Source organism: Rattus rattus, chromosome 17 (genome assembly GCF_011064425.1).
Source record: "Rattus rattus isolate New Zealand chromosome 17, Rrattus_CSIRO_v1, whole genome shotgun sequence".
NCBI lineage: Eukaryota > Metazoa > Chordata > Mammalia > Rodentia > Muridae > Rattus > Rattus rattus.
The window spans coordinates 45,002,219-45,016,056 of record NC_046170.1 but is presented as its reverse complement, the minus strand read 5'-3'; the positions used below and the strand labels follow the sequence as shown (position 1 = coordinate 45,016,056).

Here is a 13,838-nt window from a genome sequence, read left to right as displayed (position 1 = left end):
TTCCTTCAGGATTGTTCCTCAGGCACTGTCCAGCTGGAGGAGGGAGACAGGATCTGTCACTCAGCCTGAAGCTCATTGATGAGGTTAGAGTGGCCCTGTGATGGAATTTGAGAAGCGACTCCTGCAAATGGTCTCCTGACATGTCTTAACATGCATGCCATGCACTCCTGTGTGCACACAAAATAAACAAGCAAATAAACGTCATAGAGGTTTAAGAGTGACTGAGCAAAATATCTAATGTGACTGTCTAGCCTGGGCGTGTGCTCACACATGTACCAGCCTATACATGTGTGTGTGCACACACATGCACCAACCTACACGTGTGTTCGCCCACACATACCAGCCTACATACACACACACATACCAGCCTACATACACACACACATACCAGTCTACATACACACACACACCAGCCTACATACACACACACATACCAGCCTACATACACACACACACACACACACACACCAGCCTACATACACACCCCTGCCTACATACACACACGTGCCTACATACACCCCCATACAACACACACACACACATGTGCACGCACACATGCTGGAAGAAGAGTGTTAAAAGCAGGTGTGAAATGCAAGCAGTAAGAACTGCAGGCCTGACAGTCGTTACAGAAGGGGCCGCCATCTGACTTTGGAACCTGTGTGGTGAGGTAGGAACTGCTGAGGTCAGTTTTGCTTTTCCAGGTCTTCATATCCCTTTTTATGTGTCAAGTCCCAGTGCTTGTGCTCCTCAAATGCCTGTAATGGCTGGAGAGCTGGCAGGTGGGCAGGGCTAATGTTACCATGGTGCCCTCCTACCCACTGGCTGGTTTATGTTGAACAAACTGGTAGCGAGTGTGTTTGGGAACCTGCTCTTTTGGGAAAGATGGTGCCGTCCAGGTCTCTCAGCATTACAGAGCCCGTGTCCCATCCTTTGTCGTCCACCACGGCCTAGAATGTGGAATGTGGGAGTGAGTCAGTCACTTGTCCATGTATAAGAAGACAAAACTTGTCAGCTTAGGAGATGGTTCTGGTGGTAAAGTCCTTGCTCTGTGAGCATCACGACCTCAGTTTGATCCCCAGCAGTCACTTTAAAAAGCAAGGCATGGTGATGTACACTTGGAATCCCTGCCTTGGGAGCTGGCGACAGGCGGGCCCCTGGGCTTGCTGGCCAGCCAGCCTGGCCTCATCTGGGAACCCCGGGGCAACGGAAGGACCTTGACTCACAAAGCAAGTTGGCTGGCACCTGAAGAATGATGCCCGAGTTTGACCTCTGGCCTCTACAGATGCCCCCCGCCCCCTGCACGCATGCACACACACATGCACACATGTACAGAAGGAAAAAACTCAAAGGTTATGTTGGGGGTTACAGGGATGTGTGGGTTTGTGGGTAGATGTACTTAGATGTGTTTAAGACACTTCGCGTTTATAATAATTTTAAAATTAAATCATCTTGAATATTGATACTGGTTTTGTTTTGGTTTTGTTTTCACAGACTGTGGGTCTCCTCAGTTCATGGTCCTTGAGCAGCAGGGACACTTGCAGCTAGACAGAGGGTACAGCGCTGCCTCCCGCGGCACAGCCTGAGAGCACAGGTTCCCTGAGCAGCTTCTTGCTGATGCTTGGACAGCTTGGCTGTTTCTCGTGTCTGCGGAAATAGTAGGTGGTGAAGCCTGGTTTGTCATGTGCGGCTTCCAGTGTGTACAAACAGGGTGTGCTTCACTCACTGCTCACAACCACACGGGGAGGGCGAGATCTGCAGATTCTTGCAGGTTCTCGATTCCTTTCTTGTCGCCAGCCCCCTCCCCTCTGAGGTAAGACAAGCCTCAGCTGTTGGGACCCAAGAGAAGATGGGGCTGACGTTTACTTTCTGTCAGCTGCTCCTCTGTCACTTGTGAATCTCTGCAGAAAAGTTGGTTATTGATGACTTTCAGAGTAAGGTGATTATAGTTCATATACAAAGGGAAGACGTAGCCAAGGGCCTCTGAGGCATTGGTTCCTGAACTCTCTCCATGCAGTTTTATACTGGTGCTGTGGGCTGTCTCTTAGTTCTGCAAAGCCTGTTGTTCAGTTTTTGAGTGTTTACTAGCATGTATTTATGTGTGTGCCACATGTGTGCACTGTCTGCTGAGGCCAGAGAGGGTGTTGTAGCTCCTGGAACTGGAGTTCCAGACAGTTGTTAGCCACCCAAAATGGGTTCTGGTATTCATACTCAGTCCTCTGGAAGAGTCTGTGTTATTAAGCACTGAGCCGCCCCAGCCCGGGGGAGGGGGGGTGCGGTAATTTAATTTAATACCCATTTTCTCTTGTCCTGAGAACTTTTGTTAATGACAGGTACCATGTGAAGCTGGTGAGGGGAACTTGTCCCTCAGTAGAGTAACCAACGAGGTCTGCAGAGCTGTGGTTTCATCCTCAAAGCCACATTGTGGCCTTAAGTGTCTGCAGACTTCTGGGGTTCAGTCAGATTTCCTCCGGTTCTCTGTGTAGGTCTCTCATACAAGGGTAGCACTGTGTGTCTAAAACACTGGAGAAGCCTTTGTGTCGTGGCCACCAGTACAGAGCCATGTGGCAATCAGAGACCATTGTTTGTTGTAAGAGATGGGAAAGTTCTCTGGCCATACTGAGAGACTGGCTTATTCTAGGCAGCAATGACTGGTCTCTGTTTCCCTCCCTTTTGGGCTCCATCCTCCCGGCATCAAGGCCTGTTTGTTACGTGACAGCTCTGACTGACCTGGAAGGCAGAGCACCTCCCACCCCAGCCCCAGCTTCTAGCTCAGTGTGTCCCCATCCTCAGGAGAGAGCTGTGCAGGCTCAGCACTCGCAGCTCAGAGAGAAGGTCAAGTCTCCTCATTCGACATGTCTGGGGATGCTTGGTTTAATAGAAGAATAGTAAACCCACAGGAGTGCTTTGGAGCTGAGGTAGGAATCGGACAGTGGAGGAGCCACCCTGGATTTCGCTTGCTCTCGTAGACATGTTTCCAGGTATTTGACTTGTAAAAACTGTGACTCTGATTTTGGCAGGGAGGGGTTGAGGGGAGGACACATTTTGCCAATGAAAAGCATTAAAATTCAGGCTTCTGCCAGTGTCAGATTTCATACAAAAGACATTTTACAGTCAAACCCAGAAAACGTGGAAATGGAGATTTATAATGGAAATGCTGATTCAATTTGAGCCAAAGCCAGCCATTTCATGAGGGAAAATTAGATTAAACACTGGATGCCTAGACCTAAAAGGCGCATGTACGCATGGATCTCGGGCATTCGGGTGCTTCCTGTGTGAGCAGGAGGCGTCGTCTTGATGTTGGAGGCCTTTATTCTTTTGTCCGTCCTTGGACTTATCAGACCCCACAGTGTATGGTTTGCAGTCTGGTGATTGTGCATCCCTGCAAGATCAAACCGGAAGTTGTGTGTGGAAGTGATTGCCTCGTGTTACACTGTGCAGTCTTTAGGAGTTTAAAAGGCCATTTGGATGGTGACTTTGGGGCTCCCAGTTACCACTGACCACTTAGATGTGGGGGCAAGGAACTCCCAGGGAGGCACTCAGACCTGTTGGCAAGGGGAGAGGCTTCCTGCTGTGGTTGGGACCTAGACACCCTGGGCCTCTACCCTGACCCGAGTGAGGACCAGGCTGTTCCCAGACGTGCCCTCCCATTCCAGGGCTGCCTGCCTACCTCACTCTGCAGTAGTCTTCTAGATACACAAACATCCTGATTCTGACAAAGCCCAGTTCCCAGTCATTTTCTTTGGTGACAGTGCTGTTGGTGGCTCTAGCCAGGAAGCTGCTGCCAAGGCCGAGCTCAAACTCCCAGCTTCTGTGGGCTGTGTTTCTTGTGTGTGTTTGGGGGGGGGGGATGCAGGTTAGGGTTAGTGTTTGTGGGGGTGGAGGGCAGAGATCAACATTGCACGTCTTTTTCAGTTCGTCTCCATAATGTCTAAGTCATGATCTCTTACTGTCCTGGAGTGTTCCCGTTCAGTGTGGCTGGCCACAGGGCCAAGGGATCCTCCTGTCACACCCCCAGTCACCCCTGGTATAAGTCATGAGCCAGGAAGCGCGGCTTTTATATGAGTGCTGGACGCTTCACGAGTGCAGGACAAGCTCCTTCCCAGTCATCTCCCCAGACCCGGTGCTTGTCTTCTGTGAGTTTTATACTTTTTGCACTTTTCTAATTTATCTTTTTTGCGTGATTTTCATATGTGGAATTAGATAGGGTCCAATTTCATATTTGGAAATGCACATCTAGTTTTTTTGTTAGAAACGTTTCCCCCACTGGATTCTTTCCATCCATATTGAAGAAGACGTGATAGTGTGTCTGCCACGGTATCACAGAGGCAACTTCTGAAAGACTTGCTGTGTATAGGACTTCAGTAGGCAGACACGTGGCTAAGGAGAGGGAGGAAGGCCTTGCCGAGTCTTTGGGTAAGAAGCATGCAGAGCACCTGGGTAAGAACATGGAGTCAGCACATGTGAGACAGAGGTCCGACTCCAGCAAGGCCTGGGATGGGTGCAGTGCTGCTGACTTAGTCAGTCAGGTTTGTTCTGAGGGACTACGACAGGGTCCGCCTAGGCTGGTGGCAGCTGAAGCAGAGAGGGAAGGAAGCACGTCTCAGAGGAAGACGGCAGTAAACTTGATGGCTGTGGCTGGATGTGGACCTGAGGCATCTGTGTGAGAGTTTGCTGTGCGGTGGTGCTGGACAAGGGCTGAAGAGGCTGGACCATAAGCAGGAGCAGTCACAGAGCAGATGGGAAGCATTGAGTGAAGGAGTTTTAGGTTGTGGGTAAATACTGAACCCTCAGCAGAGAGAGGGTGTGTGCAACCTCCAGGATGCACCAGGTGAGAGAAGGTGGCCAGGGTCAGCTGGAGCACCAGCATCTGCAGGAAGCCCCGGGGGAGGGGCCAGCGGGGTACACAGGATGCACCAGGTGAGAGAAGGTGGCCAGGGTCAGCTGGAGCACCAGCATCTGCAGGAAGCCCCGGAGGAGGAGCCAGCGGGGTACAGACACGCAAACAGGGGTCTGCACCCTTGTAGATTTAGATGTAAGCGGATCTTGAGTTCCAGCTCAGGGCCAGACACAATTGTGAGAAGGGATGTCGGGGAGGAGGGCAGCAAGGAATGGAGGACAATTTGTGTAACAGTCTGGGGCCCTGCCCATCATGTGGAACTAGCTGGTTCCTGGTCTGCAATCACTAGCATCCCACCTGATATACCTGTGGCCCAAGTTCCCTTGTTTACCTTGGTCCCCCAAGGCTGTAAATCATGGGCTCATCATAAGGGGTTTCTCTAGGGATTAACTATTTCAAGTTCATCGTGAAGTCCTGAACTCTGATGGAAAACATCCTAGCTGTACCTTGGGATCTGCTGTCCGGAAGCCCACACTGGGGAAATCTCCCGCAAGGCTTGCCTAAGAACCGTGGAGTTTAATTCCAGTGTGAGCTTTAGACCAAGGTAGAAGTCAAGTGTACCTTACCCCATATTGTAGAACTCCAGAGTAAAGAATCCTGGTTTCTGCATTTTCATGGCCCTGTTACTGTTGCTAGCAGATCGTGTTTGTTTTACTTTAAAGACTCTCTGAATGAAGCACTTATTTTTCTGCCCAGATTTAACAAAAAAAGCTGTCCTACTCTGACTGAACTTCCTGTCAACGATGGTTGCTATTTAATAACAGCTGTCTTGGCTACTTTTTCATTGCTGTGACAAAATGTCTGACAAAGTCAATTTCAGGAAGGTTTCAATCAGAAAGTACTGTCCAATATGGTGGGGAGGGGGCTGTGCTGCTGAGGCAGTTGGTCACTTTGTGTCTCAGTAGCCTGGAAGCAGAGACATAAATGTTGGTGCTCAGCTCACTCCCTCACGATCCAAGAGTGCCTTTCCTCCTCAGCAAAACCTCTTTGAAAATGCCCTCAGACTGCTCTGGTTGGCTTCTGCTATGGAGAATACGCATTTCCCCACAGTTGTCCTTGTAGTATCAATATGCTATATAATTTTAACCATTTTTTCTATGAATGGGACTCATAATTTGTGCATTTTTGTGGATTTCAACCATTTGCTACAGCCGCAGTCCTGACAAAAGACTCAGTTACAAGCACAGCATTAGTCTTTAAGGCTCACTGGTGTCTCACGGAAGATGTGGAAATGCATCCTATTTACTGACTGACAGTTGTGCTGAAGCAGGGGGGTGCTGTGGTTCCGACTTGTCCTTCTCTGATGAATGCCCTGGGTGGTAGCTGAGGGTCGATCTTCTCAAGTTCCCAGGCCTTGAGCTTGTTTGTCCTGGAGCTGCCTTCCATTGCCCTCCCTAGCTCCTCCCCGTAGGTCCCCTGCTCAGGCCCACAGAGGGCTGGTTGTTTACTTTGATAGGCAGCAGAAGCCTAGGACACCACACAGTGCAAGACTCATTGTAGCTGGGGCTGTAGTTGGTAGAGTTGCTCACCTGATATGCACAAAGCCCTGGGTTCCATCCCCAGCAGAAAGTTGTGTATCCTGTCCACTTCTCTTCTGACAGTCTTGGGCTCTTCTGCTACATCCTGTTGTTGTCCTTGAAAGTGGCCAGAGTAGTGACTCCAGAAGTTAGCTCACTGAGTGACGATGAGGTGCCAGGGTAGGGTGGCGACACAGAAGATCTACAAAGTAATACCAGGAACCTACAGATGAGTGTCCGGGTTGGGGATCCGTGTAGCTCTATACCAAACATTAAAGACAGAGGGTGTGGGGCACACGTGTGCATGTGTATGTGAGTGTGTGCACCATGATGTGCTTGTGTATGTGAGTGTGTGCCCCCGTGAGAGCTCTTGAGAGGCCAGGAGAGTACAGCAGCTCACTTCCTCTCACACCTTCCTCCTTAGATTTTGAGACAAGATCTCTTACTGAACCTGGAGCTGGCCATTTTGGCTGGGATGTTAGGAATGACTCCTGGATCCCCCTGTTTCCGTCTGCCAGTGTTGCAGCTACAGATACTTCAGCCATGCCTGCCTTTACACGGCTTCTCGGAATATCAACTCAGGCTCTTATGCTGTCATATAAACACCCTTACCCACCCAGGCGGCTCCCTAGCCAGCATAAGTTTTTAAGTTTAAATTTTTATTGTCTGTAAAAAGCAGTCATCCACAGAACTGATGGTTCTGCAGAAGCCTAGTTCACAGAATCAAATGCGTTGCAGTCTAAAAGGGCCAGAGTGTTTCCGATGTCACTCGTGGTTTCCAGGGACCGTTTCGTCAGAGTCTAAATTGTATAGGAAATAACGGCAATTCATAGCAGCCTACAATCCTCTTAAAAATAGTAATTCTAGGTGATTGAAAGAGGTGGCCATTCCCTCGTGTCTGAGAACACAGGTCAGGATATCTGTGCATCTTCTTGCATTTTCTCTTTCCCTCTGCCACATCCTAAGATTCCTTTATCTCCCTGGTTACGTAATGGCTCTGGGGTAAATAGCATGAGGCCATGCGCAGACTGACAGCTTTTTTTAGTATTAGGGACAAAGCAGGGCCTACCCTAGGGAAATGTCTGCACCTCTCAAGGATGCACATCTACTCATCTTGGCCACCAGGAGCTGGCCCCAAAGTTCTCAACCTGCTGAGCCGATTGAGATCTTTCATCTCGGCCGACTGAACTGTAGTTGGATGCTTACCCGAGGGACAAGAGCTGTTTCTTTCTCGGGTTCATGATTAAGTCACCTAGCCTGTGAGAGCTGAGAAAGTATGTGGTGTTAGCAACATTTTTGTATGGTTAAAGATAAAATAGAAGAGAAAGACAAAAACTGCATGTGATCACCTTTCTGCTCCATGCTTTTACATCTGTTACGGTATTTCAGGTGTGGTGCCTGACGTGAATCCTGTGTCCTGCTAAAGCGTCTCTAAGAGTGGTGGTTGTGGTTTTCCGTGAGAGTTCCGGTCAGCCTTGCACAACAGCATAGTCAGGCACACCTGAGCTGCGTGAGCAGTGTGGGGAGGGTTGACATCAGTGGGAGGGGTGAAAGTCGAGAAACCCGCCTGTAGACGGTACTGACCTGAACTGTGTCCATCACAATTGACTGTTCTCTGTCTTCTGATCCAGGCGAAGGAGTGCTGAGGGACACTCGGTGCTGCTGAAGCCAGGACAGCGTCACCACAGCCGTTGGAAAGCACACTCATCGTGGCTTCGGAGGAACCGTGTGCCTTGAGGATGCTGTTTGCCTTTGCTGAAAAAGAAACTCCAGGCAGCCGGCCTTTCTGTCTGTGTTTACTGTAGTGTTCTGTGATGACCATGGAGGGAAGTTCACACCACTGTTGCTGATGACTGCTTCTTGCCTCCGTGGACATGAGTGATCCAAGGCCATCACAGGCAGAGAAGCACAAGCTTGGCAGAGCTGCCTCCAAATTCAAGGACCCTTCCAGAACCATGCAGTCTGACGATTATTTTGCTCGGAAATTTAAATCCATCAATGGCAGCATGGGGCCTGCTACTTTAAACACGTCCAGTCCGAGTGAGGGCGGTGGAGGTGGTGGTGGGCCAGCCAATGGTACCCCAGCAGTACCCAAGATGGGTGTGAGGGCCAGAGTGTCTGAGTGGCCTCCTAAAAAGGACTGCTCCAAGGACTTGGCTTGCAAGACGCTGTGGGAGAGCCGTTCTCAGTCCAGCTATGAGAGTGTCACCTCCATCATCCAGAATGGCCAAAATGACCAGGTTGACAGGCAGCAGGAGGAGCAGCTAGACCTGGACTTTGTAGAGGCAAAGTACACCATCGGAGACATCTTCGTGCATTCTCCCCAGAGAGGGCTCCACCCCATACGGCAGAGGAGCAACAGTGATATCACCATCAGTGACATCGATACCGAGGATGTCCTGGACCAACATGCGGTCAACCCAAACACGGGAGCAGCCCTGCACAGGGAGTACGGGAGCACTTCATCTATTGACAGGCAGGGTCTGTCTGGAGAGAATGTTTTCGCCATGCTCCGAGGGTACCGAATAGAGAGTTACGACCCTAAAGTGACCAGCTCCTTTGGGTTTCCAGATTTCTTTCCCTGTGACACCGCCATCTCCCCCAGTCTCCATGCTGCAGCCCAGATTTCCAGAGGAGAATTTGTCCGCATCTCAGGGTTGGACTACATGGATGGTGGTCTCTTGATGGGAAGGGACAGAGACAAGCCCTTCAAACGCAGGTTAAAGTCAGAGTCTGTGGAAACCTCACTCTTCCGAAAACTTCGGACAGTCAAGAGTGAGCACGAGACCTTCAAGTTCACTTCTGACCTGGAGGAGGGCCGCCTGGACCGGGGCATCCGCCCGTGGAGTTGCCAGAGGTGTTTTGCCCATTATGATGTGCAGAGTATCCTCTTCAACATCAATGAAGCCATGGCCACACGGGCCAGTGTGGGCAAGAGAAAGAACATCACCACAGGGGCCTCGGCTGCATCACAGACCCCGGTTCCTGTAGGCCCGGCTGGAGGCTGCGAGTCCCCGCTGGGCAGCAAGGAGGACCTCAACTCCAAGGAGAACCCAGACGCTGATGAGGGCGATGGCAAGAGCAACGACCTGGTCCTCAGCTGCCCATATTTTCGCAACGAGACCGGTGGGGAGGGCGACAGGCGCATTGCACTCTCTCGGGCCAACTCAGCCTCTTTCAGCTCCGGGGAAAGCTGCTCCTTTGAGTCATCCCTCAGCTCACACTGTACCAACGCAGGTGTCTCTGTCTTGGAGGTGCCGCGGGAAAATCAGCCCATCCACAGGGAGAAGGTCAAACGTTACATCATAGAGCACGTTGACCTCGGGGCCTACTACTACCGCAAGTTCTTCTATGGCAAAGGTAGGCACCTGGGGCTTCCTGCAGGGGCTCTGGGACTCTTCTACACTGCTGTGTCACTTTAGTCCTTCCTGGGAGACGCACACACACACACACACACACACACACACACACACACACACACCCCCTCCCCAATGTCCTAAGGACAAACCAAGGTACAATTCCATGAGCATTCACTCTGGAGAATCAGTGAGTGAGTCTATTATACTTACTAATAGAGCGTAGGTAAGGAAGGGGTTCACATCTCATTATTTCTGACCACTCCTCCCACCCAGCTCCCTTTTCTCCAGAGCCTGCTTTCCTCTGCAGCACTTAGAATGAAGGATGCTGTGAGGCAGAGAAGAGAGTTTCACACTGGGTTGGAGCTAAAGCTGTTTGCACAACACTTGCCTCCATGCACAAGACCCTGAGTTCAGTGGCCAGTCTTACAAACCAAACCCCTGCACTATCCCTCTCTCCTGTCACAACAGCACTTTGCTATTTAGTGTCTGGGGTACTGGGGACCTGCCCCTTTGCCATGGCTGAAGTGCCCATCCGTGATAAGTACAGCTTGGAAGTCCATGCTTGGTTACCTAGGACTATGGTTGGGCCAGCAGAGGACACTCACGGAGGCACAGCCCACCCAGCTCTGTCTTTAAGGCGAGCTGGGCGTCCTGCAGAGGACTTAGAGCAGTTCCTGTCACTCCACATGGGCCCCATGCATTTCTTACATGAGTGTGTGAGGGAGGCCTTCTCTCCTGAAAGAGGCCATTGTCTCTGCCACAGCCGGACACAGAATTAAAGGCAGCACTTTGTTCTGATGGTTAAAGATGGGGAGAGAAGCAGAAGGGAGCTGGACTGAGCTGGAAGTGTCTGGTGAAGCTGCCACCTGGCTCCACACATACTCACCCCCCTCCCCCCTGTGTCACTAACACCAGGCTGAGGGTTGGGGGAGTTAGGAATCCCCTGAACTCTCTGCTGAGTCAGTCATGACTGTTTCCTTTGAGTTTCATGTCCCCGCCTTTTCTTCCCATTTTGTAGAGTCGGTGACTAAAAGGGAGTCACTGTTAAATTCAGGAGGGTGAGCAGAGTGCCACCCAGCAAGAGGACTATTCTAAGATACATGCTCCTCCCTGAGGGGACACTGTTGATGGACTCTGCTCTGCCTCTCCCCCTGGCCCTCGTCACTGCTGCAAACAGGTCCATTGGATCCAGGAACTCATAGAAGGAACTTCCCAGATGAACCTAGGACTCTGGCACCAAGGGACAGTGCCAGGCCCCTGCTCTCTGCACAGGCCATGAGGGCACAGGGAGTCAGTGTAAGAACCTGCAAAGGCCTGTTGACACCAGACCTCAGCAGGTCTTAGGTCAGCCATGGGGAAACAGGAAGGAGGGTGCTGTTTTTCTGTGAGGCTTGCTGGATGGACTAAGTGGAGACCTCCGAGGTATTCTGCTAGGTACAGTGAGGGGGAAGGTCCCACCGGTCCTGGGACCTGGTAAAGCCACTTTGCATCTGCTCAGCTCCAAGCTCCTTGCCCCTCCCACCTCAAAATGCATAGAAGCTGGACCAAGGGGCTTTCCCAGCAGCCTGCTGCCTCTCCTCCTCCTCCCCCTTCCTCCCCCTCCCCCTTCTTCCTCCTGAGATCATTCAACTGAGAACTGCAGCAAGCAGAGGTGGCTGTCTGTGGCTCCCGCCATCCCTTGCGTGCCGTCACATATGTGCCCATGCATTGGGAGAGCTGAGGTTGACACCAGGAGTTCTTCTGGACTCTTTACCCTTCTTTTAGAGGCTCGGTCTCCCAGCTGAAACCAGCGCTTACTGGTGCCACTGGTCTGGCTTCCCAGGTGGCCTTAGGGACCTCCTGCTTCTGCTTTCCTATGTGTCAGGGATTAGATGGCATTTGGGTGAGGTTTATCGATCTAGTCTTCACACTGTTGTCTGTGGAGAGGGGTGTGGTAAGTGACTCATCCAGAGCCATCTTCCCAGCCCACAGCTTAGTATTCACCTCCCTTGTGAAGGAAGGCATCCCTGAGAGCTGTTTACAGGAGTGCGGCTGCCAGGATGTCTGCATACGGACATTTGCAGCAGTAGTCTGACTAGTCTGATGCAACCCTACAGCAGGTCATATAACCTCTCACCTTTGACCCCTTCTAAAACATGGACCTTCATTGGTTTTATATGAAGCAAGTGCAATATTTTTAACATTTTATTATTTCACTCTAGTGCTGTGGGTTTTCCAAGCTTATTAGTGGTTTGGTTAGGTTTGGGTCAGAGGCATGTGGCAACACCAATACCTCAGTCTTCCTGTGTAGGGAATGGACTCATAATGTAGGAATATGGGCTTCTCAAGGCTGGGTGTGACGTCACAGTAGTCTTCTGTGGCAGGATCTTTGACCACAGGTCCTAAAGTGGGGTGATAGCTGGCGATCTGTAACACAGGCACACGGCTGACTAGAGGGAAGGGGCCCAGCTGTGCCATGTCACCCCAGTCAGCAGCATGCAAAAACAGTGGCCAGCTAGTTGCTGAAAGGCAGAGACCCTGTAACTACTTTTGAGGATACAGGAGTCACAGGCTTCAGAAGCCTGGAGGACATGGGTGCTGGGACTTGCAGCTTCTGTGATCTTGCAGTGTGTTTTACCACCGACACGGACGGCCTGGCAAAGCCGCCCTCATCCATCTCTTCAGTCCTGGCCTTCCTGGTCTGCTCAACTCATTGGTGACTTAGCAATGAACCAGTCTCCCTTTTTAAAATAATGTGGAGTTTAGAATCAGCCTTGGGTTGGGTCCCAGGCATACATACACACACACACACACACACACACACACACACACACACACACACACAGAGTCCTTTGTCTTCCTCTCCCCCCTTCTTGATGGAGCAGCCAGGATACCGGGACTCTCATTCCCACACTGCGATCTTGCTAACCACTTCTTTTTATCATGTTCTATTGTATTCTTGTGATGTGTGGATTTTCATTCAACTTATCAACAGCTTCCTCGTGGTTTCCGCCGTGCCTGGGAAGGATTTCGTTTGATTCACTCTTGAAACAATTTTATGGAAATCATCAGCTCATTGGTTTAGAAATAAGGCCAGGCAGTGGGGGGCCAGGGTCTGAATGCACACAGCCATGAAGGGCTTGCTCATAAGCCTCGGTCCAGAGTGGCAGGGCTTCTCAGAACAAAATTAACACAGATCTTTCCTGAAAGGGGTACAGGATGTCCTTTAAAAGAGTCGCCTTTGTTCCCTCCAAGGAAGTGGGGGAGGGGACAGAGCTTACTGTTCACATCTTCATGGTCTGTGGACATGCTCTATATAGGAGCTAGACAGCATGTTCTCAAATCCAGGGAAAATTTTAATCTCTTTAGAAACACATGCAGGCATCCACAGACTCCTTACTGAAACTAAAGGCCCCACTGGGAGGTTCCTAGCAAAGACTGGTGAGGCAGAGCGCTAAGGGGTCCGCAGGGGTCACAGGCACAGGCATGGTGCCTGTGGACCATGGGGGCCTCACCTCCACCTCTGCATTCAGAAATGTAGGCGTGTGAAGGAGTCAGAGCCAGAGATGGAAGCAAGATGTGGCTGGGACCTAGGTCCGCAGAGTGGTGAGAGGGACGCCGTCCTGTACTCTCTGATCACTACGCTACGCTCCTTGTCACCTTAGATGGAGGCTTATGTGCCACTGCTGTGTTTGCCCAGGGAGTTGTCACAGGAAAGACAGCTGTGAAGAGAGACCAGTGACTCTGTAGACCAGAGTGCTACAGAGCATGGCCAAGAGCAGTAGAGCCCCAAATACCAAATACGTGGAGGGAAGGTTAGCTGTGGCTGGAAAAGCTCCAGACTGGCCCTGTCAGTCACTAATGCATGTTCTGCTGTAAGGTGGGTTCAGTGCAGTGTTCTGGGCCCTGTCAGTCACTAATGCATGTTCTGCTGTAAGGTGGGTTCAGTGCAGTGTCCTGGGCCCTGTCAGTCACTAATGCATGTTCCACTGTAAGGCAGGTTCAGTGTCCTGGGCCCTGTCACTAATGCATCTCAAAAGAACAAGACACACTGAAGTAGACAGTTAACGTCCTCGTGCTGTTTTA

The 13,838-nt window shown here is 51.0% G+C and overlaps 1 protein-coding gene across 4 annotated transcripts in view; it reads left to right on the top strand.

The window, feature by feature from the left end:
* Positions 1–13,838, top strand: part of Sipa1l2 (signal induced proliferation associated 1 like 2) — a 150,988-nt gene that overhangs the window by 70,192 nt on the left and 66,958 nt on the right. For all 4 annotated transcript variants that reach the window (XM_032888204.1, XM_032888203.1, XM_032888202.1 and 1 more), the window contains exon 3: positions 8,046–9,774. In XM_032888204.1, the coding sequence (XP_032744095.1) occupies positions 8,289–9,774 (1,486 nt within the window). In that variant the 5' untranslated portion in view covers positions 8,046–8,288. The remainder of the gene's footprint in view (positions 1–8,045; positions 9,775–13,838) is intronic.